The sequence below is a fragment of the Scedosporium apiospermum genome (genome assembly GCF_000732125.1).
Source record: "Scedosporium apiospermum strain IHEM 14462 chromosome Unknown SEQ_SAPIO_0066, whole genome shotgun sequence".
Lineage (NCBI taxonomy): Eukaryota > Fungi > Ascomycota > Sordariomycetes > Microascales > Microascaceae > Scedosporium > Scedosporium apiospermum.
Genome location: NW_015971767.1, coordinates 137,050 through 162,391, shown reverse-complemented (window position 1 = coordinate 162,391; position 25,342 = coordinate 137,050). Strand labels below are relative to the sequence as shown.

General features: G+C 52.6%; 5 protein-coding genes and 1 pseudogene across 5 annotated transcripts; 4 read left to right on the top strand and 2 right to left on the bottom strand.

Moving 5' to 3' along the window:
- Nucleotides 1–1,530: 1,530 nt before the first annotated feature.
- SAPIO_CDS1480 lies at nt 1,531–2,775 on the top strand (annotated as a pseudogene; the record flags this gene model as incomplete).
- A 639-nt stretch (nt 2,776–3,414) lies between these two features.
- SAPIO_CDS1479 (uncharacterized protein) lies at nt 3,415–4,419 on the top strand (the record flags this gene model as incomplete). Its single annotated transcript, XM_016784746.1, has 2 exons — nt 3,415–4,064; nt 4,371–4,419. 2 exons carry the CDS (start codon nt 3,415–3,417, stop codon nt 4,417–4,419), a joined length of 699 nt encoding a protein of 232 aa, XP_016645503.1.
- Nucleotides 4,420–4,711: 292 nt separating this feature from the next.
- On the bottom strand, nt 4,712–5,763 carry SAPIO_CDS1478 (uncharacterized protein; the record flags this gene model as incomplete). The annotated part of the gene is made up of 4 exons (XM_016784745.1): nt 4,712–4,956; nt 5,029–5,368; nt 5,439–5,543; nt 5,605–5,763. 4 exons carry the CDS (start codon nt 5,761–5,763, stop codon nt 4,712–4,714), a joined length of 849 nt encoding a protein of 282 aa, XP_016645502.1.
- A 2,398-nt stretch (nt 5,764–8,161) lies between these two features.
- SAPIO_CDS1477 (uncharacterized protein) lies at nt 8,162–13,644 on the top strand (the record flags this gene model as incomplete). Its single annotated transcript, XM_016784744.1, has 2 exons — nt 8,162–8,614; nt 8,698–13,644. 2 exons carry the CDS (start codon nt 8,162–8,164, stop codon nt 13,642–13,644), a joined length of 5,400 nt encoding a protein of 1,799 aa, XP_016645501.1.
- A 6,026-nt stretch (nt 13,645–19,670) lies between these two features.
- SAPIO_CDS1476 (putative Ferric-chelate reductase (Fre2)) lies at nt 19,671–21,921 on the top strand (the record flags this gene model as incomplete). Its single annotated transcript, XM_016784743.1, has 2 exons — nt 19,671–20,224; nt 20,295–21,921. The coding sequence occupies 2 exons, from the start codon at nt 19,671–19,673 to the stop codon at nt 21,919–21,921; spliced, it is 2,181 nt and encodes a 726-aa protein (XP_016645500.1).
- A 399-nt stretch (nt 21,922–22,320) lies between these two features.
- Nucleotides 22,321–24,806, bottom strand: SAPIO_CDS1475 (uncharacterized protein; the record flags this gene model as incomplete). Its single annotated transcript, XM_016784742.1, has 3 exons — nt 22,321–22,602; nt 23,273–24,642; nt 24,704–24,806. 3 exons carry the CDS (start codon nt 24,804–24,806, stop codon nt 22,321–22,323), a joined length of 1,755 nt encoding a protein of 584 aa, XP_016645499.1.
- Nucleotides 24,807–25,342: the final 536 nt, after the last annotated feature.

Here is a 25,342-nt window from a genome sequence, read left to right as displayed (position 1 = left end):
CAGCAGAAGATATTTCATTTTATGTGACAAGACTACTGAAGAGGGGAAAAAAAAATTACAGCATGTTTTGTGACCCTACTGTTGAAGAAGCTCCGTTGCCTCTCTACTATAGTTTATTCTATCCCGATTTATTTTAATTTAATTTGGCGGATTTTATGTTATTCTATTTTAAAAATTTTCAAGCCCTCTCTCTTTTTTTTCTCTGAGATGGCCGTAGGCAGTTCACTTGACGACGCACGGAGATGATCCCCGACGCTTAGACGAGGAGTACTGGGCTTGGGGGCCTCGACGAGGAATTTAGGAGTGATCGACTTGCATAGTTGATGCCGGATCATTTGGCCATAGGTAGAGAGTCCATGCTATTGAGGAATGGGCCGGTGAGGCGATCACCTAGACCTTGACCTCCATGCTGACCCATGTGACGGCTCATTGAGGCCGCTGCTCTTTGCCTGGTCCACTCGATTGTGTGTTTGAATCGAGGTAGCTTCAATTGACAGTTAGATTTGGCCTTATCTAAATGGATCAAGGAACAAAAGACTTGAAAATCAGTCGATCATTAATCAGTTCTATCGAATTGTCTCAAACCGGCCCATCAACATCATAAAAAACTCGATGGACCGATGAGTTTCCACTTACACCCGCCTTCCACCTCGCGCTTACTTGAAGTAGCCTCGAGAAGCCACAACTGCAATGACTCGAGGCATTCACTGTTCAATTGAACCAAGCTGAAGCCACTGTAGTCTTTTTGGTAAACGTCAGACTTGACCACTTACTGGGCGTACCATGCAGCTCCCTGAACAAAAAGGCCAGAGCTGCCTCCGGGGATTTTATCCGAAATAGCCTGTACGTCCCGGAGGCCAACGCTGTCGCCCACCAGCCATCTCATGGGCTCGCCACAATTTATACTCGTTACCGCCCTTCATACTCTCCTTCCCCGCGAGGGATACCGCGGGGAAAGCAAAGCTGGCCTTAATGGCATGTCAAGAGACCTGACCCGTGACAAGCTTAAGTTTGACGATGTGTTAGAGTATATTCCGGTTTTTATATTAACACTCGTTTGCCGTTCCGAACCCCAGAGTTCTCCGAAGTAAACACCTAACAAAAGATTTTAGGCAGTTGAAAGAGAGATCGAACGTATCGAATAAAAGACTCCAGCGAGCCCGCTGCCGATTAATACAGAGAAAATATAGATAAAGGCATTAAATGGTCGCTACCACAGGCCACGTTGCAGGATGAAGCATTGGCGATGCTGAAGCTCCCGGAGCTTTGTTTTCTATGACGCGAGCCGTCAATATTTTTTTCAATTGTCTTTCTTGAGCTCATCATCTCCTTGCCTTCCTCTTCACCTATCTCTATAGGTGTAGGACTGGTGATTTGATTCCAATTGGCTTCTTACTTCCAAGCCTCTGGTCGTGGCTGGATTGTTGATTGGGAGTCTTTAATCCTTGGTGGTAGCTCACCACTACCCGCAAATCCCTCTCTCTTGTGTGCGCCATTGTAGTCAGAGGGAGCTTTCCCTCACCAAAAACAATGACACGCCTCTTCTCCACCCTTCTCCTCACGGCGGCGTCACAGCTCGCCTTCAACTTCGTCTCCGCTGACGAAGCTCAGTACAAGTTCGAAGGCAATGACGCCGTCAACAACATTGTCAAAAACACCTTCCCGGCCGACAACCTCCCCGGCGGCTGGTACGCCCCGGAAGAATGCTACGGAAACTACTGCGTGTACGCGAGCCACCGAGCCGGCGGCGGCAGGGGCGTGGCGGCCGTGACCACCCCCGCCAGCTTCGAAAGGTTGAAGAAGATGGACAGGGCTTTGGGCGTCATTGCACCTAACGAGAAGCCCGCGGCGTTTCCGCCTCCGTACGAGATAAAGGAGGTTCCGGGACGTGGTCAGGTTCTCGTCGCCAACACGACGATTAAGAGGGGCACGAAGCTCTTGGTCAGCCAGCCCGTGCTCATTGTCCATAGAAAGTTTATGGACGACGAAGAAGTCGACGAGGAGGATCAGGAGCGGCTTCTCGAGGCTGCTGTGAAGCTTCTTCCCGAAGAGACGAAGAAGCAGCTCCTCAGCCGGCTCGAGGAGGGCGGCGAGGTTAAGAACCTCATCGAGCTCGTCAGGAGCCGACCATTCGAGGATAACCTCGGCCTCAACTGGGTCGGCCCCCAGGGCTACGACAACGAAAAGAACCTCTTCAGCTACCCCGACCTAGCCCACGTCCACCACCACTGCGGGCCCAACTCGGCCTTCCATATCGATGCGGCCTACGTCCACCACATTTCCGCCGTTCGCAAAATCCAGCCGGGTGAGGAAATCACCATCGCGTACTTTAGCCCACTCATGCAGCGTGCCGAGCGTCAGAGGCTCGTCGAGGACTGGCTCGGGAAGCCCTGCACGTGCTCGCGTTGCACGGGTCACGGGGATCTCGCTAATGTTGCGGCCTCGGATGCACGGTTGGCTGAGATTGAGCAGATTGAGAAGAAGTTGAGGGATTACGAGAGTCGAAGCGTGACGACGGGAATGCTTGCGAGACTGCTCTCGTTGTACGAGGAGGAAGGGCTGAATGTGCGGTATTCCGACATGTATGAACTTCTTGCTTTGAATTATAACGCTTTGGGATACCAGAAGAGGGCTGTCAAGTATGCGAACTTGGCGGTGCAGGCGGGCATTATTGAGGATGGACCGGATTCGAATGATGTTATTGCTATGAGAATTTTGGCGAAGAGTACACTTGAGCATTACTCGTGGAAGATGAGGATGAAGAACAACCGATAGAGAGCTCGGGTGTCTTTGGTTGGTGAGAAATGTGGAGTGTTACTGGGAGAGGGGATTGATTCATCTTGCGTGCGTCTGGTTTACATTGTCAGATTGGAGCTTAGACATTCGTTCCTTAGTCGATTTTTAAAGTAATTTACAGCCGATTAAACAGTCCTGGGAAGAGATTGTGATGTTGGTGAGTGCTGGGAGTGACATCTCGGGAGACCGCGACAAACGCTCAAAGCTCATCTGGCACCTGGGACCCTGCATCCCTCACCTTTCTCTATTTCTGGGAGCAAGCAATTTAGCTGTGGGATATTCATCACGTCCAGGTATAATAAGGGACAGGGCTATTGAGGAGGGAAACGTATTAAGTGCCGCCGGTCAATGGCTTCGGCACCAACATCCGGGGTTCGTTGCCGCAAAATTGGAATAATTGAACCGATTTCTGCCATAGCGAATTCATTTGCGTATCGCCGTGACCCCTCACGCACAGCTCCTCTGCTTGTGCCTAGTCGTATATATCCACCGTAAAAGCCATTGCAAAATCGGGTTGGACTGCGTCTCTTCTTCTATGGTGGCGTAGATCTTCCTCTGTGCAGTTCCGGACTGGCGAGAGATTTCTCAGACTTACCAAGGACGTTCATCAATTTCAAGATGCCAAGGCTCAGCGCCGCTTCTCTCGGCGTCTTGGCCCTCGCCGGCTTCCGCCCTCTTGTCTCGGCCGAATGCACCCGCGAAGCCCTCTTCGCCGCCGCGGAAACCTACATCGAGGCGCAAATCGCCGGTGACGCATCGGGACTCGCACTCGCCGACGATTTCACATACGTCGAGAACAACAAGGACGGCTCCATCGCATCAGGCCTCCTCAGCAAGGCCCTCGCGCTAGAATACAACCGCACGACGGTCGACACGACGCAGTGCGCCAGCTTCACGCAGCTCATCTCGACGAAGGGGCCGTACGTCATTGCCACGCAGATCTGGCACGCGAGCGAAGGGGAGGCGGGAAGCATTTCCAAGATCGACACGATTGCTGCCACGACTGGGGATTTGTTCTTCAACGCGGCTACGACGCTGGAATACATCAGTGGTCATGACTGGAGCGAGGTGCCTGAGGCGGATCGCGTGGGCCGCGATAAGCTGAAGGAGGTTGGAGACTTGTATTTGGACATGTGGACGGATGCGAAGGCGGCGGATCAGATCCCCTGGGGCACGGAGTGTGAGAGGGTAGAGGGGTCGATGAGGGTGAATCCTTGCGGCGGGACGTTGCCGAGGGGCGGGAGCTCTAAGGAGAATGGGATGAGGAGGTACGTGATTGATGAGGTGTTGGGATCGGTGGATGTTTTATGCCAGTTCGACTCGTTGGGGCCGTGGCCGGATAGTCATGAGATTAGGGTGGTAGGTGGGAGTGTGAGATATGTGTATACGGTTACTGTTATGTAGATCTGGGGGAAGGCAGCGAGGGTTCTTTTATTGTAATCTTTACGAATCAAGATGTTTATGTCGAATTCTTGGTGATGCTTGAGGATGGCAGGGGCAGATCAAAAGAGAGCCGGTATTCTGGTACTTGGGTACTTCGTGAATGTGACTAATCGAGTACAGTAGACATTTAGACCCGAGTTGGACAAGCAAAAGCAACTTCCCACACAGGAAATGGCCTAGTGGCCCAATGGCAAGGCGTTTGACTACGAATCAAAAGATTGCAGGTTCGATCCCTGCCTAGGTCAGAAGAAAACCTTCTTTTTTCTCACTTCGTATCACTTTTTTTTTTTCTTGCGTCTCTTGGTAATGAACTCGACTTCTTCTTTCTGTTTAATTTTTCTCTTTTTAAATTCATTTCTTCCACTGCCCTCACGTTTCATCCTCAATTCAATTCTCCTCCGACCGTGCCATCTTCTTGCCTTTTTGTTTCAATCTGCTAGAACTCTCCGTCGTCCCAGACTGACATCGTCGTCTATGCCTTAGGTTTCTTCGCAAAAATGTGGAAGAAACCAACCCACTCATTCCAGTCAATCTCGGGGCCAGCCTTCTCTTCCGGCTCATCATGAATAGCGAGGGACCTGGTAAACCTGCCGGCCTTGCGGTGGCCCGGCCCGCCCTTGTCATCGTCCCTGCTATGCTTGCTCTCAGGCTTGACTACGGGGACATCATCACTCAGGATCTTGTTGACGTCCGACTTCTTATCGATAATTGAAATGTCTACCGAGCTTGGTCAGTTCCCATGCATTTTCATGGGATCGGGAGGCAAGGATCCTCTATTTAAAAACTTACCCTCGAACCCAGCAGCCCGGAGAGCCGACTCAAACTGATTCACTAAAACTCCATTCCGAAGGCCCGACTCACGGCTTGGGACAGCACCCTTGGCTTCTTCGTCGAGCTCCCTCCGGAGGAGAAGGTCGCTCAGGGCAATACGGCCACCGGGCTTAAGCACTCGATAGACTTCGTCAATGACGAGCTGAATCTCCGTCGGCGAGATGAGGCTCGTCACGCGATTGCCGAGAGCGACATCACCAGCGTCGTCGGTGAGGTCGATGACACGGAGATAAGGGTGCGACTCGACGAGGCGCTGGTTTTCAAAGGGGTGGGTAGCGTATGCATACGCGACGTCGTCCTGATTTGGGGAATCTGTCAGTTCATGTTTCCGGTTGAGAGAATCAAGTGGCCCCGAGTGGAGAGCTTACCTCCTTGGGCTGGAGGATAATCACATGCCCCGTCGAGTCTATTGCCTTGAGGATATAGGACAGGTCATCGTGGGATTCCTTGGTCAGAAGGATCGGGACCTCACCCTGGATGCTTGTTAGTTGATGGTTATATCGTGGGTAGTGCATGTTTTCATTCCTAACTAACCTTGGCGAACTTGGCTTCGATGAGAATGTCGCCGACCTTGGGGGCCTCGCTCGAAGTGGAGATGCTGGGATGAGAATCTTCGTGCTTAAAGGTCCCCAAAGGCTTGAAGCTGGGGGTAGCGGGGTGTGCGCCCTCCTCGGCGTGGACTTCCTTAGTCATTATAATGGATGGATGGAGTTAAGTTAAGCGTCTTGCTTGATTGTTTTCCTCAGTGTTTGATCTGTGATGATTGTGGTTGTTGTTGTTGAGAAAAGAAACTGCCATCGAAAGAGGAATCAATTGGGTCTTTTATAGATCGGACTCCCACATCTCATGAACGCAAGATTATCGGCCATAGAACACCAAAAAGGCCCAGGTAAGGCACAAGGCACCACGGTGCTTCGGATCGCCTCGCCCGACGAGAACACACACGCGGCGGGCCACGACAATCTCACACTTATCTCCGTACGACCAGGTCTAATCTCGAAACCCTCTTGCTCAACACGAAGTGTCGGACTGCTGTCCAGAGCACCGCACGTCATCAGCCACGGTTGTGAGGCTGGGAAATGGGTAACGTTGCTGAAAGGACGGTATGGGCCCGTCGACCTCAGAATCACATCATTCCAAACAGGGCGCGATGTTTGTGGTGACAGGCCTTCGTGGCCTTTGTGGCACAGGCTCGGCGTTTACACGTTGAGATGCGTGGGCGGCAGTGATAGGCCTAACTGAGGTCATTTGAGGCGATTGCTTCATTTTGTTGTTTTGCTTGTTGTCGTTTCAAGACCTTGCGGGACGGTGCGTCTTTCTCTGCCCAGGGACAGCACACCTGTACCTCTCTTCTGCGTTGCACTATTCCGTCGCGTGGACTCTTTCCAGTAACATGCCTCAACTATCGACTGGCCCCGGACCTTTAGTGCCTGGAGTGAGTCAAATTGGTGTTCCCTAAATGGCTTTGGCTCCTAGCTGCTGCGTCCGTAACGTGGGGACAAGACTAGAGCTCCAGCTCAAGCTTGATACACAAGCATGTGCCTCGCAGTGCTAAAGGGCCGATATTACTTCGTGAAAGTTAGACAGCATCGTCATTTTGCCAATTTGATATGTTTTTAAGGCTGGTTTGCGAGATGGCGACAGCTCATTGTTTTGCAAGTTCTCCTTTCTGTCAAGACTCCGGACCTCGCCTTGAGACCGGGTTGTGATGAGAACCTGCAAGGGATGGTGGAGGTTGTGCTTCTCTCTTTCATTTCGTGTCGAGTAACTACCTACGTGCCTTCTTGGAATTTGATGATGATCTCTATGGCGAACGTGTTCGGATCATCGGGGCCCTGTAAAAGTCGTGGGATGTCCTGGAGATCCGATCTAGTGATCGCGGATTCCTAGTAGGTCAGACGTCTGGATAGCCTCGCTCATTGGTCGTGGACGGAGGTTCAGACGTCAGGGCTTTCGGCTACATTTACCTTTCGTGATTTTGTATGCTTCTCCTCCCCTGGCTCTGTACCTGTACTCTACACGCAGTACTGCTACGCTTGCTTTCATTGCTCTCCAGCCGCCTCGGACTCACTAACCCCAAACCACTCCCAATCGCCGTCTTTCTTTCTCTCAGTTATTGCTTGGAGGTTCCACTCCGTCTCCCTTCTAAAACCGTCTGGGCTTTTAGTCATTTGCGTCCAATCCAAGATGAAACAGGCTGTCACACAACGAAATCCCCGTTTCACACTGAGCTTCATGCGTTAGTGCGCATCACTCCCAAAAGTACCACACCACTAAACTCTAGTGAAAAGATACAAAATTTCCCACCTCGGTCTATCTAATTGAGAGATTTGGCCACATCGGTCTTCTTGGACAGTAAGAAGATCCCGGCAGACTTTGCGCTACGGCATGTCCCTGATCGCCACCGACCTCCCTCAATTCCTGGCGTTAGAAGCAAGGAAGGCCCTTCTATGATTTCGATGAAGATTCGGTGCTCTGAAAAGCTGTGAAGCTACCCCTCAACCTAAGTCTGCGCATTTTCTTAAGTGGTGATGGCACATTCGCACATCAATCAATGCCTTTGGAGGAAACGTGTTGGACTTCGTCGTGGATTCGACACACAGTTGTTTAATCATTTCTCAATTGAGCTTCGGGTTTGAGATGAAAAACTCAATCGCTAGTTGGCTCTCCCGTGGCCTAGAGTTCCCACCACGGAGGCATGATTTACCTTCCAAGCTTGACAAGATCCACAGACGAGTGTCAGTGTCTGGCACCCTTGAATCCCCTTGCATGAACGCCCTGGATGTTCGATCTCCCGACGCAGCTTCTTCTTCAACCTGCTTCGAAAGTTGGCCCCTTCGCTAGTAGCTCCCTTCCTTAGATTTTGAGAGCTCCTCGGCTTGGGGTATCATAAATCTTCACCTCGTCTGCTATTTCTACTTTCCGTTCCTAGGAATAGGTCTTAAGACATCGATCTTGGATCAACGAGGCTTGCGTAAACCGAGTAAGCCGAAAGAGACGCAACCTCAACTCCCCTCCGCCTTCAGTACACTGCTTTCTCATTTTCACGTCACTTATTCCGTAACTCGTAATAATACATATCCTCCACATCATGGCTTCCGCAATGGAGGTCGCAGCCCTCGTGGCGGAAATGAGCGACACCCTCTCAGCCATCCGTTCCACCATCGACGCTCTCTCCACCACAGACCACCACTCCCGCCTCGACCAGCTCGAACACCAACGGGACAGCACGCTAGCGGCCCTTCGTGCTAATTTCGAGCGCGAAGGGGACGACCTCTCTGCCAAGCGCCGCAAAGCGCGCGATGAAATCGCCGAGCGTCGAAGAAGAGAAGACGAAGAGATACTTGCCCGCCGGGCTAGGGAAGACGAGGAGCTCGCAGCCAAAGATGAGCGGGAAGATGAGGAGAGGCAGAGGAGGTTCGCCAGCGAGACTGACGATGTTGAGGACGAGATGGACGGGTTGATGGAGATTGTGGAGGTGGAGGCGCAGGCCGCTTTGGATGAGGGGAGGGATAAGCTTGCGCGGTTGGAGGAGAGGCGAAGGGTATTATTATCCTCCTTACTGTCCCCGGCTCCCGTTTTATTGATCTTCCATACATTTGCTAACATGAACTCGCCGCATAACAGGAGCTGAACCGCTTGATTGACGAGCAACTCAAAGTCCCGTTGCCGTCCGTCCCTACCAGACGCCGTTCGCGAACGAACAGGACGATGGAAACGGCCATCACTAGTAAGCCGCCGGAGACAACCCAGGCCTCATTGGGAGAGCCAGTCAATAACAGTGTGAAGGCTACTAATGAGGAGCCCGAGTCACGCCCCATTCGGGTCGTCTCGGCCGAGGCGGAGAGGAATGGGGCTGTCGCGGAACCTCCTCAGCTGGCTGAGAGAGGGAGAGGAGAGTCCGAGCCTCGGGAACTGGCGAAAGAGGTTGATCCGAGTGATTCTCCGGCGGAGCACAAGGGCAATAGAAGGAGCGCGTTTGGTTGGTTTGCGGGGAAGATTGGGCTTGGTGATCGTGGAGAGACTCCTCCTCTCCAGTCTGATGTTATTGCGAGGTCGTTCCCGGAGGTATCCCGGCATATGGCCACACCGGAGTCAGCTTTTATCCAGAAGGAACCGATTCAGACAATGGTTCCAACATCTCAGCCAATGGCCGGGCTGCCTCCAGAAGAAGCCGCACCGGCGGAGCAGGCATTTGAAGAGCACCTTGCTCGAGACTCAGGACCAATTCCAGTGGACGGGCCAGGCTCCCCGACTCGCTCAGCGGCTGTGGAAGAGCAAGTTCAGCTTCCAGAAAACGAACCCACACCTACAGAAGCTCCGTTGGTAGAACAAACTCTTGAAATAGGGCAGGAGGAGATTGGACTGGCGCTCACTTCTGACGGGAGGCTCGAGACACCCATTCGCGCCGAAACCAATGTTGATGCTGAACCGGAGGTCAACGTCCACGAGTCGATGGGCAACTACGCCATCTCTGTATCGGGGTCTTCCTCGATTTCCTCGGAGAGGCACAGCCTAAATTACGAAGAAGCGGCTGCCGAGACACCCCTCCCATCTCCAAAGATCGCCGCGCCCCGCCCCGATATTGTTCAAGGCGATGAGGAATTGATCGAGAGGGCCTATGCGCCTCGGGAACACCACATTGGGATGAATCACGAATACGACTCTCAGCTCTCACCCCTGGATGAACCTAGTATGGTGGAGAACGTGCCTGTTGGACAGCAGTTTGTTCGAGCCGAGGGGTTGGAATCTTTTGAGGAACACGAGGACAACCTTGCCGTGCACCAGGAATATTATCATCCTCATGTCGAAGAACAAGCGCCGTACTATGCTGGGCAGACTCTGGGGCAAGCGCCCATCCAGGTAGTTCATGAAACCCCCAGACTGGACGCCGAAGATTACCATGTGGAGGAATACCTTGAACCCCAGTCACCCCCTTTCGACCTCCGAGTGCCCGATGAGGACTCGATCCCGCTCTCTCCAGTTACTTACTTCGATGCGCCTCCTTCAAACAAAGAAGGTTTGTCCAACGGGTATCAATACACGAATTCGCTTGCCCAGTCTGAGCGTGGCTTTAACTACAAGGGGATAATACCTCAAGATGTTGAGCCTTCAGTGGTGAGACAACCATCGCAAATGACGCCGACATTGGTTGAACAGGCTGAGAACATTCCAGATGCCCAAGTCGCTATCGTTCACGACGGGATGGAGCCTGAAAACTATCCTGAGCCTGAGGTACCTCCTCATTCCGCCAGGGAAGTAGAATTATTCCACAATGGGGAGTATGATCAGAGCGTTCACCACGCCGAGTATGAAGAAGATCAATATCCCCATATTGCGCCTGTAGAGGCGACATCCATGGACGCCCACTCGCTTGTGAAAGCGGAAGTAGAATTCGAGCATCCTGTGGCGAATGAAGTGGCTTACGGGGCGCAAGACACCGCAATGCACGAGCCAGCACTCCCAATTGCTCGCGTTGTCGATGAGGCAGGCGAACCTCACGCGCCAGGACACAATGGCCATATTGACGATCATGACTCCTGCGACGAGACTCCAGTGCTTCTTGAGGGTAGCCCCAACCAACACGTCGAGTCATTCAATGTTGACGTTTCTGACTACAAGATGGACTATGGACTCGCACTGGATAATGTACAGCTTCCCAATGGGACATGGTCTGTTGGTCCAATTAATGAGACGGTATATCAGTCAATGGCTGTTGAATATCTCGCACCTATCACATACCTCCGTGAGACCATTGAGGGGCCTAAAGACTTCACAGCTGAGATTCTCTCAACTGAAGAAACTCGAGAGGTCCCTGCTCTTCCCAGCCCGCACGTCGAAAGGGAGGTTAGCCACGAAGAACCTGGGAGTGAACGCGTCATATCTGAGACCGAAGAGAATTCGGAAGTCTCCACTCTTCCTGCTCTGTCTTACGAACAGCCGGTTGGGGTAGGCCAATTTGAGGAATACCGTTATGATATTGAGGACTCGGAAACAGGGCATGGCCAAGAAGAGCTCCCCAGCGCGGCTTCCATGATGAAGGGGAAGGGCACTATGCTTGGCGGGCCTAGCTATGCAGTTGGTACTCGTGAGTCTGAGCTAGACCGTGAGGTTCTTGCAAATTCTACTTCTGCTGAGAAATTTTACGAAGACCCGGAGGTCGAAGTCAGATCTTCTATACTTCCGGAAGAGACGGAAGGTTTTGCACACCCCCTTGCCTACGCAGAACAGGGACCTGTAGCCCACGACGCCGAGGAACACTCCGCAGGCGTCGAGGTCTCGGAAGTTGACGAAACTCGCCAAGTGTCTCCACTACCTAGTCCAATCACCGAAGAGGAAATTGTGGTCGGCGGAGGAAGTCATTTCGGAGACACCATTGAACTTCAGGAAGAGGGTCGCTCCATCTCCCATGATCCCCCTGCCGAGAAGGGACTATTGGAAGAAGCTGAGGACGGGCTCTCACATTCCGAGATTGAGCGCTCCCAAGAGCCTGCTGTAGTCCTCCCCGACTCTCAAGAAAGCGCGGTTCTACAAGGTGAACCGCAGCAGGACGAATCTGCTAACGTTGAATACGTGAACCTTGCCCACGAAGTGCAGCCTGTAGCAGCGCAACTTCCTAACGGGACATGGGCCATTGATCCTAGTGAATCAGATCAAGAGATCGTCCTAGCGCGGTTCAGAGAGACTTTTGCGAGATTTAGGAAAGCGGTCGCTCCTTCTATTGAACGGCGATTCTCCCAGCCGCCCGCACCGCAGGCTCTGGAAGACTTGGCCACTCTTGGGACCTCTATCCCGAATATCGCCGTAGAACAGCAGCCCGTTGCAGCCCAACTTGCGAATGGTTCCTGGGTCATGGACCCTGCAGAGGATGAGTATGATATGTCGTTTGCCGTTGCGAATGCTGCGGCTGCGATGCATGAAGAACAGGACGCGGCACTCGTGGATGAGGCTGCAGAAGGCGATGTCCATCGGGACTTCTCAGAAAACAGTTCATCGGCCCATGAAACCCCTGGCCTGGAATCTCCGGCTTCAATCACTAAGACTCCATCTACTGAGCAAGTTGCTACTCCCGACAAGGTCGAGCTAGCTTCTCAGCCAGCCGTTGCTGATGGGTATGAGTATCATCAAATGCAACCGGAGCCAGAGTATGGGGAGGTGGAACCGGTGGTTGAGAAGGCGCCAACGCTTCCGATGTCTCCTTTCCACAGCGACCCGGCGACGATCCCCGACGTGGCTCCGGCAGAGAACCAGTACTATGAAACCTACGACAGAAGACTCTACGAGCCTGCCCAGCCTCAGCTAATGGCCCCGGCAGTCATCATGGAGGACCAGGGATCTGCCTATCATAGCTATTATGGCGAAGTATACCACGACACGCAGGGTTCACACTCTTACAGCGACAACCTCGCTGTTGCTGGCGAAGTTACGACGGATACGGAATCCCAAGCCTTCGTGACTCCGATGCAATCAGCTGGAATTCACACTCCATCCCAATTCCAGGAGCATCCCGACAATTTCCATAGCCCGGACGAGTATGCCTACACAGAAGAAGTTGCTGCCACGGTCCATGGCCAAGACGAACTCTTCGATTCGGACGACGAATCAGAATATCAGTCCCAGACCGGCTACGAGGAAGACGAAAACCGCCATGCTACCCAATTAAGTCTCCCTCCCCAGTCATCAAATTATGATGCCTACTCCACAGAACCCACCGTCACGCCAACCGCCGCCGTACTGGATGCTGAACTCCAGAGCTATGAGGAAATGCGTCCGGTAGAGTACACGCCAGAGAATTCCACTTCAATGGACAGCCTGGTCGAAGATAACAGCGACATCAGCCCCATGTCACTCCGCGAGGCGGCTCCTGCTCCTGCCTCCTCTTCTCTCTCCCGAGGCTTGGCATTTAGCAGGCACAATCCCGAAAGGCCCGTGACGCCACCAGGACAGATGGGACGTCCCGATAACTACGGCGTAAATACCCCGGACGTACCATGGGATGCGTCCGGTCAGATTGATTCCACACCAATGTCTCTTGTGAGTCAGAGCACAATCTCCACAGCCTCGGAATCTCCCATACACGCAGCGCTGCCAATTGACAACCACGAGCCCGTGATTCGAGATTCCTGGCCCGCGCCCATGGGACAGTTCGGTGACAGACACGACGCGCACGTTCCGTCTCCCTTGCAATACCACGACACCCCGAAGTCGTTCTCCGAGGAGAACCTTCCCACGCCGATCGCCACTCAAATGCCCCATAACGTACTCGCTCGAAACTCTCCCACCGCTTCACCGTCGCCACCCAGCAGTCTCATTCAGAAAATGAGAAGCATCTTCGAGACTCCTTCCGGGGGCAGTGGGGTTGATTCTGCAGCCTCTAGCCCTTCCCGTTCTCGGCCGTCGTCGGGAATCTTCAACATGCCACTACGGAGAGCCAGGACTGCCGGCCCAGTTAGTCCGGGATACGACATACCAGGAGAGCCTCGGAAAGGAGGGTTTCTAAATGAAGCCGAAGACGAGATTGACGAACGGAGCGCGCTGTTACGGACTGCCACTGGCGGACTGGACGAGAACTGACCACGCTCGGGAGAGACGGGGGTCAATTTGATTTTAGCGATATTTCACGAGGATTTTAGGGATAATGCAATGGCAAGCGTTACGAGAAGACGTGCGGGGAGTTCTGCCATCGGCAATGTGAATATCATGGAGACGATTGAAGAAGAGATCCCCAACGAGGTTTCAGAAGGGCCAGAGAGCCGACGAACAACGTTGTCATCTACCACGACGATATCCACCAATATCACGGGACCATATACATTCTCGTCTTCACGGGCGAGTATTGGAAGCTGGGCCAGCAGCACTATCACGGAGCCACCACCTGAGCCGGAATCGGACAGTGCTTATCGGCTGGCCTGGATGTGGGTTAAGGGCTGGAGAAGTCGGCTCACTGTTGCTGGGGACACGGTGGAGGCTTGCAGGTGGGAGTGGAGGATAGAGGATGGGGCGAATCGGTCAGTGAGGGTGACTCTTGGGCCGGAGGTCCTTGGGCTGGGCGAAGTGAGAAGGGGGAAGGGGAGGACGGGGAAGAAGGTTCGGTGGGCGTAAGGGAGTTTATTATCGGGTGTATTTTCAAGTTTTAGTCCATAGAGTGTGAAGGCACGGAGGACCCTCTAGATGCTTATAATCCTCTGGGAAATGAATGGATTTTGTGCAGACTAGGATTCATGTCCCTATGAGTGAACAATCAAGGAAGCCAAGCGGACTAGGAGGCATTGACACGGAAAACCCCGATTCAGAAGCATATGAATAGTCCTTTCCTTTCACACCTATGTCCCTAGTATATCACTACTCTCCTTGACGTAGCGACAGCCCAAACATCAACTAGTTGGGTTCACTACGTGGATACATGAGGAACTCAGTCTTCGTGTCCCACGCCGAGGTCATCGGGTTCCCTGCGGCACTGGCACTGCCACTATGTTTAGGCAGCTCTAGCGTCTCCAAGTATGTAGCCGCCTTGTCTGGAAAATGGGAATCCGTTGGCTTGCAGTACCATTAGTATCATTGGCCAGTCTTCAAGCCCACAGATTCTGCAAAGTGTAGCTTCAGGCTTGATAGGTTTGAAAGGAAACCTCCAGCCCAATTCTGCCCCGCTTCTATTCCCAGGACTGCCTTGAAACTCGCCCTTGCCCTTAATGTTCCCGCTCGCCTTAGATTTCCAAATCGCATACCCGGACCTTAATCGAATTCTAGCTCGCGATGGCTCCTCTTGGGATGCGAGAGGCGCTTGCCAAGTTCCTCAGCGAAAGGAAGGAGATAATAATCCAGTCATATCCCGACAAAGCCCCTAGAAGACAATTCACCTTCGACAATCCTCATCTCTGTTCTCGCTGCAACGAAATTATGGGCGAGCCGATATGGATAAAAGAGGGAATGTACTTGCCGTTGGGGCGCTCTACCTTAGATGCCGTAACCGCGGCACTCGACGGCTGCGATTTCTACCAGTGGATTGTGGATTTCGGCAAAGACTACTTTACGAAGAATGGAGCCTGGGAGTACTTGGAGGAACCTTTATGGATCTGGCTTCCTAACATTAACCCCGAGTTGCCTCGGACTGCTGAGGCAGATTATGCTCTCTTAGCCATAGGGCGGCTTGGAAGGACCGGTCCTGTCCCCTACTCCCCGAGGGGTATTTGGGGACATATCTTTGTCTGCTCGAGGTATGGTAAGTAGTCGAAGCTCATCTACTTCACACAATTAGTGAAGGTTCTAACATATAGTAGATAATTCGGCTGCTTCGATAGTGCCATATCGACCGCACGAGCGAGATTTCGAGTCACCGTTATCTGTAAAATTCGCACGCGATCAACTAAAAGAGTGTTTAACGGCTCATATGGAGTGTCGCCTTGACCCGAGACAATCTTGTTCTGGAGACGAGGTTCTTTCCGTGACTGATCTTCCCACGCGGCTAGTCGAGATTTCAGACAAAAAGGCAAGTTACGCTCGAGTCATCAAGGTAGCAGCTCTCGGGAGCCAGGAGCAGGACAATATCTCCAAAAGCGGGTTCTTGGCCTTGTCATATTGCTGGGGAGGGGACCAACCAGTAAAGTTGACCGAAGACACTGCCCAGACGCTTGAAGAGGGATTTTCCGTAGAAATTCTGCCAAAAACCCTTCGAGACGCTATCAAATATACTTCCATCCTTGATATGAAGTACATTTGGATAGATGCTCTTTGTATCCCCCAGGATGATGGCTACGAAAAAGAGGTCGAAATCTCGCGGATGCCTCTCTACTACCGCAAGAACACAGCCACGTTGTGTGCAGCTTCCGCCGAAGCATGTGATGTCGGGTTTTTGGGGAGAGAATTCGCGTTTCCATTCAGAGCAGGTCCGTTCGAAATTTCAATAAAGACGTCAGATGGGATCGGCGCTGTCTTATTATACGACACTCTTGAGGTCTCGACTCCTACCACTTTCCGTGCTTGGACTCTCCAAGAATCTCTCCTGTCACGTCGCCTCCTGATATTCAGTCCGGGCTATCTAGCATGGTGCTGTCTCAGGGGTAACGCAAGCTGCGGCGGTCCGTTTGGAACACTGAGCCGGAGAAATATGGGCGATCCCCCGTCATTATCCAGAGATATCTATCCGTTGGAAGTCCTAGAAGACATGCCAGCTCGCGTGCAGTGGGAAAAGGTCGTCGAAAACTATACAAGAAGGGGTCTCACCAACCAAGGCGATAAACTCCTAGCCGTGGCTGCCGTTGCCTCAGTCATTCACGCGATGGACCTTAATCGTGACCGGCGGAGCAGTGTCTATCTCGCCGGACTATTAACAGAGCTTAAGAATGGCCAAGTCGCGAGTGACAGTTTTAGCGGCGCCCTAAGTTGGATGGCAGTGCAACCCACAGCTACTCGAGCTATATATTTCTGTGCTCCATCTTGGTCATGGGCATGCATTGACGGGGTGATCGAGCCCAACACATCGCTCGTAACACGGACTGATCGATCCCGTCTAGGCAGAGTTAAACATCGATTCCAAGTTTTAGATTATGGCGTGGATCTTACTGTCCCCGCGGCCCCTTATGGGTCAGTCACTGGGGGGTATCTTAAGATCAAAGGCTTGATTTGGGCGCTGCATGACTTTGAAGGTGTTCGCGTTGACATAGAGGAATCGCCCTGGGATTCGGGTCGGGCTCCTGTGCCTCCTGGGGAATGGCGTGTGACCTTGTATCCGGATACGAAACAAGACACAATCTTGATTGAAAATGCACAACGCAAGGCAGGGGAGGTTTTCTTGCTCGAGACACGTCTCAACTTCGAGCCCCCGCTTTCTTCAGGATTGCTAGTGGCTCGTGAACCGAGCCAGGGTGCATTCCGTCGGATTGGGTTATTTCGCCATGATTTACGCGGAGGCCCTGATGATCAGATCCTGAATCAAGTGGTTCTTTCGAACAATAATGTGCGAGAGTTATTATTAGTATGAAGTTGAATTGTATAGATCAGCCCTTGGTCGCTGAGAGGTTTCATTTTATTTCCATAGTTTACACTGAGGCACAAGGGACTACGAGAGACGTACGAGATGCTAAGCTTGTGTTTACAGTTCAAGATCGGAAGAATGCTATTGAGGAATCCGGAGGACTAGCTGTTCTCTGGCTATCCGTCCGACCTATCCACGATCATTGGGCAAGCATCTTCAGCAGGGCGACAAAACAGGAAAAGGTCCTCGCGACGACCTTGGAATAGAATTTTAAACCTGTCTTTGCCCCCAGTGAGGAGGCCAATCAGCCCGAGAAAGCGTTCCCAGACGCCGCATGGTTAGACCCACCATCTACGCCGTCTCGACGCCATTTCTCAGATCCAACCCCTCGGTCTCTAGTATAAGCTCATGCCCCGAATAAATACTGTAGATCATTGACGTAAGTGCTGGCGGGTTGGCCACACGAGCTTCGCCACACGATGTCATATCCCCTCGTTCAAGTATCATGATATTGACGTCAAGAATCCGGAAATCTCGACATATAAAGATGCCATGTCCGATCTTCAGGTCCGAAATTTAAATACTACCTTTTAATTTTTTAGATCTCATTGTCGACCAAATAGAAGTAAAACCAGAAACCAGTCCAACATGGAACACAGCTCACATATTGAAAAAGAACAAGGCCACGGCCTCCCTGATAAGTCTGTCCTGGCTGCACATGACTTCATGGAGCATGCCGAACATGACAGGGAACTGGTAAGTTTATTTCCAAGCTTTTGGACATTACTGGTTAATATTGCTCCCTCCCTTGCTGCGAGCGGAGGCGGGGAGAGCGCCCGAGGTGGGCTTTCGGCTGACATAAAGACGTATAAAGGCGGAACAGGGCGAGCCGTCTAGCCTAGGCTCCAGCCCCGAACAGAAAAACAAGTCGATGTTTGAGAAAGCGAAAGAGAAAGCGAAGGAGAAGATGCATAAGAAATGAGTGATACAACCTAGTCAGAATGGGTAGTGAGAAAATGGGGAACGCCGCGCTGATTCTGATGGTGAATGAGAGAGCCAGTGTACAGTAACTAATAGCTGCTGCGAATCGCCCACTTCTCAAATAATTTTGCGTGAACATATTGAGGCTATTGACCGCTGTGCCTTGTGAAATGCCTTGTATGTTCTGCTTGATTGGGGTGCTCGTGTCGGTCGAACGAGGAATGGGTTGGGCTTAGCCGGGGTCGAACTTTTGGGGAGCGGTGCAATACGTTTTGACGAGGATGTGGATAAAATAAAAAGAAATTGAAAGACCGAAAAAACCGGGGAAAGAAATGAAAAACAAAAGACCAAGCTACTCTCAGGCAAAATTACCTGACTACTTCGACCCAATTGTCGCTGTATCTCGAGGGGATCCGGAGATGGTCCGACGCTTCACCCCGGAGACCTCCGAAGACTGACTCTCTCGTCAGCCCCGGCCCGACGATGGTGGCTCCGGGAGATGGACCATCCCAAATATGCACCCAATATCTAGAATCCTATTTCGTAACTCATCGAATGCAAGATCCCACGTCTCTTGGAGCACTAAAAGGGTTTGCTAACCCCGATTCATCACAAAACTTGCTCATCTCGAGCCGTAGGCGGAACCTGTGCGCTACGTGATTCCCTCTACCTGCCGCTCTTCTGAGGCGGACCTCGCCTCAGATGCGCACATCATCACCACTTGTGCGGCTCCGAAGAGTTTCGATCTCCCTAGGGCTGTATTTAGCGCAAAGGTCCACCTCGACTCCCGGTCCAAGATTGATATCTGGTTCGAAACCATCTAATCTCGTTACCTAATTCCGTTGCCCTCCCACTCTTCATCACGTTGTTACACCCGGACTAACCCCGTTTTCAGTCGCGCTGCACCCAGAGCATGCCGGAATGAGCAGGTTTCCCCCCAATAAAAAAAATGGGCTATAGCCAAGCTTCTTCCCTCCTGCGCCGTCCCCACATCCCCTGCGACCTAACGACCCAACGACCTGGAAAAACCCCCCATGCAAACGGAACCATCTCGACTCCATCCGCCAGCGGGGGTCACTTGCCTCGTCCCTTCAAACTCTTCAAATCGGGTGTTTCCCAGTCGTCGCGAGATGCGAGAGAGCTTTAGCCCCGGGACTTGTTACCCAAGTCGTCATCCTCTCTGCCGATCTTGGTTGGTGGGTTCTCGCGTGCATCCCATGGCAAATATATTGCCAAGATGTGGGAGGAGCCATCAGGGGAATAATACCGCCCGAAAAAAAAACTTGCTCAAATGTGCGTGCCGGACAAGGGAATAATGCACTCAAAACTGCCTCACTTTGATCCGTGCCCAATCCTGGTCGGGATTGATTAACTGATGAGATATGGGAACTCTTGATTTTATATATTAAGTGCCGGATTGGCCCACTGGCTTGCATTGCAGGTCGCGATGGGTCATTGCTTGATGTGGGCGAGTGAAGTGGCCTCTACTGGTGATCGTCACCGTTTCTTGGCTTAATATAAGCTTCTTTCGCAGATCGTGAAAGCTAGTCCCATATATACCCCTACCTCAACCCATTCTTTGGCGTCCAGTTGCATCTAGTTCAAGCCAAACTACTGTCGTCTCTTCCATCCATCAGTGGCCGTGACCATGCTGCCCCGAATCCAAACGGCCGCCCTGGGCCTCTTGGCCGCTCTAACCGTTCCAGCCTCAAGCCACACGGTTGACGGCCGCTATGGTTACGGCTTCATCGGCTACGGCATCTCCATGTACGACCCAACTTGCGCACATGCCTGCCGCGCTTGCATCTCCAATCCCCTTGAATGTCCCATGGACCACGCCTCGCACACAGGCGACGCCGAATCCTCGCACATGTCCATGGGCCCTTCGGCCGAGTGCTATGCCACGAACGAGCACTTCCTTCACTCCATGGCATACTGCATGTATCAACGTTGCGAGGGAGTTCTGGCGTCCGACCTTGAAAATTATTGGGAGCTCAATCTTCCCGGTCGGGGAAGGGTGCAGCCGCTTCCTAGGCTGTCTTACCAGGAGGCCCTGGCAGAAGTCAAGCAGCCACCGACTGAGGTCGTGCCGTCTGATGTGCTGCTAAATACTACTACGGCTGTTGAGGATGACGCTTACTGGAGTCAGTATCACACTTTGACCGTGTTTGAAGACATCGAGAAGGGGCACTCGCGATTCGGGTAAGTAACAGACTCGTCAGATCTTACCTACCAATATAAAATCTACGAACTAACCGAAACTCCAACCCAGCCTTGTCATCTTCATTACTTGCGTCGTAATCCCCATCGGCTTCTCCTTCTTCCGCTTCATCCCCTTCCCCAAATCCTGGGTCAGCACCTTCTACGCCTACGTGATCGATCCCCCAGCCTTCGGAACCCGCCACGCCGTTCCCGCCTTCGGTCTCGCCATCGTCCCCACTCGCGGCCAAGCCCTCTTCATCTTCTACATCATCGCCGTGAACGTCATCTTCTCCGCCGTCGGCTACCGCGCTAACGGAGACAACACCTGGTTCGCCAGCTCTAAGGCCCAGATACGAGCATATATCTCCAACCGCGTGGGTGTTCTCAGCTTCGCGAACCTGGCCCTCGCCATTCTCTACGGCAGCCGGAACAATGTCCTGCTTAGGTTGACCAACTGGTCGCATGTGACTTTCCTCCTTGTTCATCGTTGGATAGGATTCTTGTGTATGTTGCAGGCTGTACTTCACTCCGCCATCTACTTGCAAGAGTTCCTGGAGGAAGGCACCCACGCTGAGGAAAGTAAGCTTCCGTACTGGTATACCGGTATCGTCGCTACACTCGCCCTCAGCATCATTATTCCTCTGTCCATTCTTCCCATCCGGCGCAAGTTCTACGAGCTTTTCCTATCGAGCCACGTTCTTCTCTCCGCCATAAGCATCATCGGATGCTGGTACCACATCATCTACCGATACGGTCACCAGTGGGGCTACGAGACATGGATCTACATGGCCATAGCTATCATGTCCTTCGACTACGTTGCCAGGATCATCCGAGTTCTTCGATACGGCGTCAAGAAAGCCTACGTCACCGCCGTCGATTCCGAGTACTACCGCATCGATATCCCCGGCGTCGACAGCCGCGGCCACATCTACATGTACTTCCCCACACTGACATGGCGTGTCTGGGAGAATCATCCGTTTTCCGTAGCAGGTGCCATGAGTCACTCCCTGGATGGCGACGAATCGTCTGACCCCCAGGAGAAGGGCCTGCCTACTAGCGGAAGTGATGTCGAGAAAGACACGACCGCCTCCAAAGTCCCATCTTCTTCGTCCATCGCCCCTGCGAGTCAATCCCGGCCAGGAATCACACTGTACATGCGCATCCAAGATGGCGCCACGGCATCTCTCGCAGCTCGCGCGGGTAAGAGTCCCATTCCCGTCCTGGTCGAAGGTTCCTACGGCGTCGAGTCACGAAATCTCTTCCCGCACAACCAGGTCCGCGCGGACGCATCCTACCCCCATATCGTATGCATCGCCGGCGGCGTTGGTGTCACAGCCGTTCTACCCATCCTTGAGGATGCCCAATCGCTCGGCAAGCCTATTGGTGACGTCAAGTTATACTGGGGATCCAGGAGCCAAGCCCTCGTCGACGCCGTCTCTTCCTCCATAACATCTCGCTCTGTTGGACCCGATGGGGGAATTCGCTGGGGTGTTGCCGATGTGCAGCTCAGCATCGGAGAGAGGATGGATGTGCGCTCGATCCTCGAGGCGGAGATTAATGAGAGGAAAGTTGGTGGCACGACGGTCGTGGTGTGTGGTCCTGCTGCTATGGCCGATGAGGTGAGATGTACTGTGGCTGCTTTGGGTCGGCATAGCGGTGTGGCTGTTCGTTTGGTGGAGGAGAGTTTTGACTGGTAAAGCGATCAATATTCAATGATACGTAGCTCAATATACCCTCTATATTCTCTTAGCATCCACTTCTGTGACATCTCACAATGTTTGCCCAAGCTGGATCGGGCTTGTCTAAGAGAGCCAACACCCAAGTATTCCCCCTATCACTGGTGATATGAGCAGCGGAGAAGCTCAATATGAAAGAGCTGAGGTGTGATATTATAAGTCCTACATCAACGACTTTCCCTAACTGGTCCGGGTGGCGTTCCTGCCAACCTCTAGGAAACACAACCGACGGAGGCACTGCAGACAAGTTAAAATGAAGCAAGTTTAATAAACAATAGCCCAACTCCAGTTTCAACGACAAACAAATTTCCCCGAGTACATTCCAATACACGATTCTTTACCTGTACAAGTTCAGATATCCTAGTCCCAGTATTCGATACGCTTATGGACCTTTTTGCTAAGCGAGCCAGCCTCAGACCTGGAAGCGATCGTTCGCCTGGTCATTCGCAACTCCATCTTGTGCATATCCCAGCAATCGAGATCAAAGCGATTCAAGCACAGCTTCCACAGGGCGTGCTCGCACATGTCGCAGTAGTAGCCGTCTACTATGGAGATGAAGTCGGGACCCCATGAACTGGAACTTTCGCACACCACCTTTGCGCTGTGGCTCGACAGCTTGCTGACGACAAGCTCGTGATGACACTTATCGTGAGGCAGCAAAACCGTCTGTTCGTGGTAGGACGTGTGTGCGTGCACAATAGTGTGGACGATATGAGAACAATGGGGACGCCAGTAACCTGCGTTACTTCGGCCGCAGCAAGGTCTCGAACCCATCGGGGAGAGCTGCCATTGAGGGGGCGCTAAGAAGAGCGGGCAAGGACCCCAGCAACACCGGGACATACACCATCTCACCGGGCGGTTTGGGATGGCAAGAACTTAGCTTTCAAAATCCCATGCTGGAGGGCCCTACCAAGCTCGCAGAGTCAGGCAGTTTAGGTGGCGACACTGTCCATGTCAGCCGAGTGACGATTCAGATCTCGGAGGACAATGCGAGTTTGCGGTATGACATGATGATTGAAACGAGGGATTGATCTTGAGGTATTCTCTTAAGCCTGGTATAGGTAGATCTTGGCTCTCGTTTAGCTTCTAGTTATCTTCTTCTCTTCCTCTTCTTCGCTCTTGTCAACTCGAATGCTGCTCTTCTCGCATCGTATACTGCCTGTTCATCCAATCCAAAGTCTTTCAATCTAAAGAAAAATCCGGACCCGCCTAATAAATCTTCTTTTCCTGGATCATAATTTAATATGCTGCTTGTGCTGACGCCTTCACTGATGAGGAGTGCTTCCATTGTTTCCAACCCATGCGCTCTCACTAATGACATAGCGCGTCCCCCAATCTGCGGTGAGTTATCGAGGACGGCTCCAGCTCCCCTGAGAAGGCGGAATATCTCCTCGCTTTCCACAAACAAGGCTGCGATGATTGCCGGCGGGATAGTTTTGTTGACATCGGCCCCGTACTCGATCAATACTTGAACCATGGCAGGAGTGCCCCAGCGAATGGCAGCTAGCAAGGGCGCATTTTCTGGAATACTGCCGTTGGGATCCGCGCCGTGATCAAGCAGGAGCCTTAGTAGCTCCACACTCCCGGATTTTGTGATAGTGCATATTATGGGGCTGCGGCAATTGCTTACACCGCGTAGACTAACAACGGCCTCCGCATCTATGCGTACGCCTTGCTCGAGGAGGTACCGCACCACTTCTGCACGCCCCAGAGAGGCACTGTACGCCAGCTGGTGCCATTGGTTGCCGAAAAAGACTGGGGACTGATTTATTGGGGGGCCTGGTTCCAGGAGCGCGCGTCGAAATATAGCAGTCATCCGCTCAAGGTCCTCCGGAAAGGCTGTACTCCGCATAGCTTCGCGATAATGCTCGGATTGTGCTGTGTGCACAAGCCCTAGGTGGCGGCGTAGGCCCGGGAAAGGCTCGCTGATGTCGAGAATGTAGTTGAAAAAGTGATGGTGGCCCTGCTTTGAGGCCAGGTTTGCGGATACTGCGGGCATGTGCCCCTTCATCCTCCCTTCGCTGTCTAACTCTGTCTCGAGGACGCCAAGGTCAGCTGAGAGGAGAAGCTTGAGAATCTCAACACTACCAGAGTAGGCGGCCAGTTCCAACCTCCTCCGTGCAGGGTAATATGCCAGTTCCGGCCTCCTCGACGCATGACCGATCCTACGCATGCAAGCCGACAGGTCGTCGACGGCGAGCAGCTGGCGTACGAGCTCGATGCGACCGAGGTAGATGGCGGCCTCGAGTGTGAGGCAATGAAGGTCTGTCTCGTCGAAGGAGGCCGCGGGCGAGGACTCCTTAGAGAAGCGGCACTCCGAGTATAGTCGGGAAAGCCGGTCTCGGATGTAGTCCGGGCTCGTGTGCCTTTGGCCGAAGAAGCACCACATGCCCATGAGAGAGTGTATCAGGCGCCGTTTCGCTGGGGCATCCACTTCACCGGTGAGCTTGGCGACCCGATCAACGACATACCGCAGGCGGGATTCCTCGTATAATGGAGGATGCCGACTAGGGCGGCGGATGATGCACTCGGCAAGGTAGCGCTGGGCGTACGCTCTCCAGGCCTGGTGGCGGGGATGGAACTCCCAGCGAAAATCGTGGGGTTCGGTCACATCGTGCAGCATACGGAAGTTCACGATGGCGTCATCGACGAGGTCGCGGAAGGTGCCTTTGGTGGGCGCATCTTATCAGCTCGCGACTAGAGCTGAGTTGTTAGTGCTGGGGAGGGGGAGTTGATAGCTTACGGCTCACGAGCCTCAGTCTCATGGCCCGTTTGAAGCTTCGTGCCAGGATGGAAGCGTGAACTACCATATAAACGAGCTCGGGAGGAAGATCCAAAAGGTGCATGGTTTTCTAGATATTCAGAATGTATTTTACGTTAAGTAGAAGGATGGCAGCGATGGCTAAGAAGCACTTAGGATGCCTAAAGGGTGGCCGGGTCACGATGCGTCCGTGTTTGTTGGACGACATGTCGAGATGCTTGTCTTCAGATATATATGCGGGGTTCGAGGCGGAAAGCGGCGCAGTCACTAAAAATAGAAACGCATGGCATGAAGTTCCAACAGTTCTTCTTCTTCCGTGTTAAACTGCATAATAGGATTCACAATCTATTAGTTACGTACCATTGCTGCATTTATCTTTATCGTAGGGGGAGCATTTAGTCTAGCGGGAAAGCTGAATGAGAGTATCATGGTGTTTTCGATGCAGGAGCGGTAGGCTGGCTGAACCAGACGGCAGGATAAATATAAAGAGTATTTGTTCAACAGCTGCAGCTATGAGAATGAGAGATACGAGAAGTGTTTCAACCTGAGGGCAGATATATAAGTCGATATGAGACCTTCCCTCGGTTGTCTCAAACCAGGAATCATCCAGGACCTCTCATC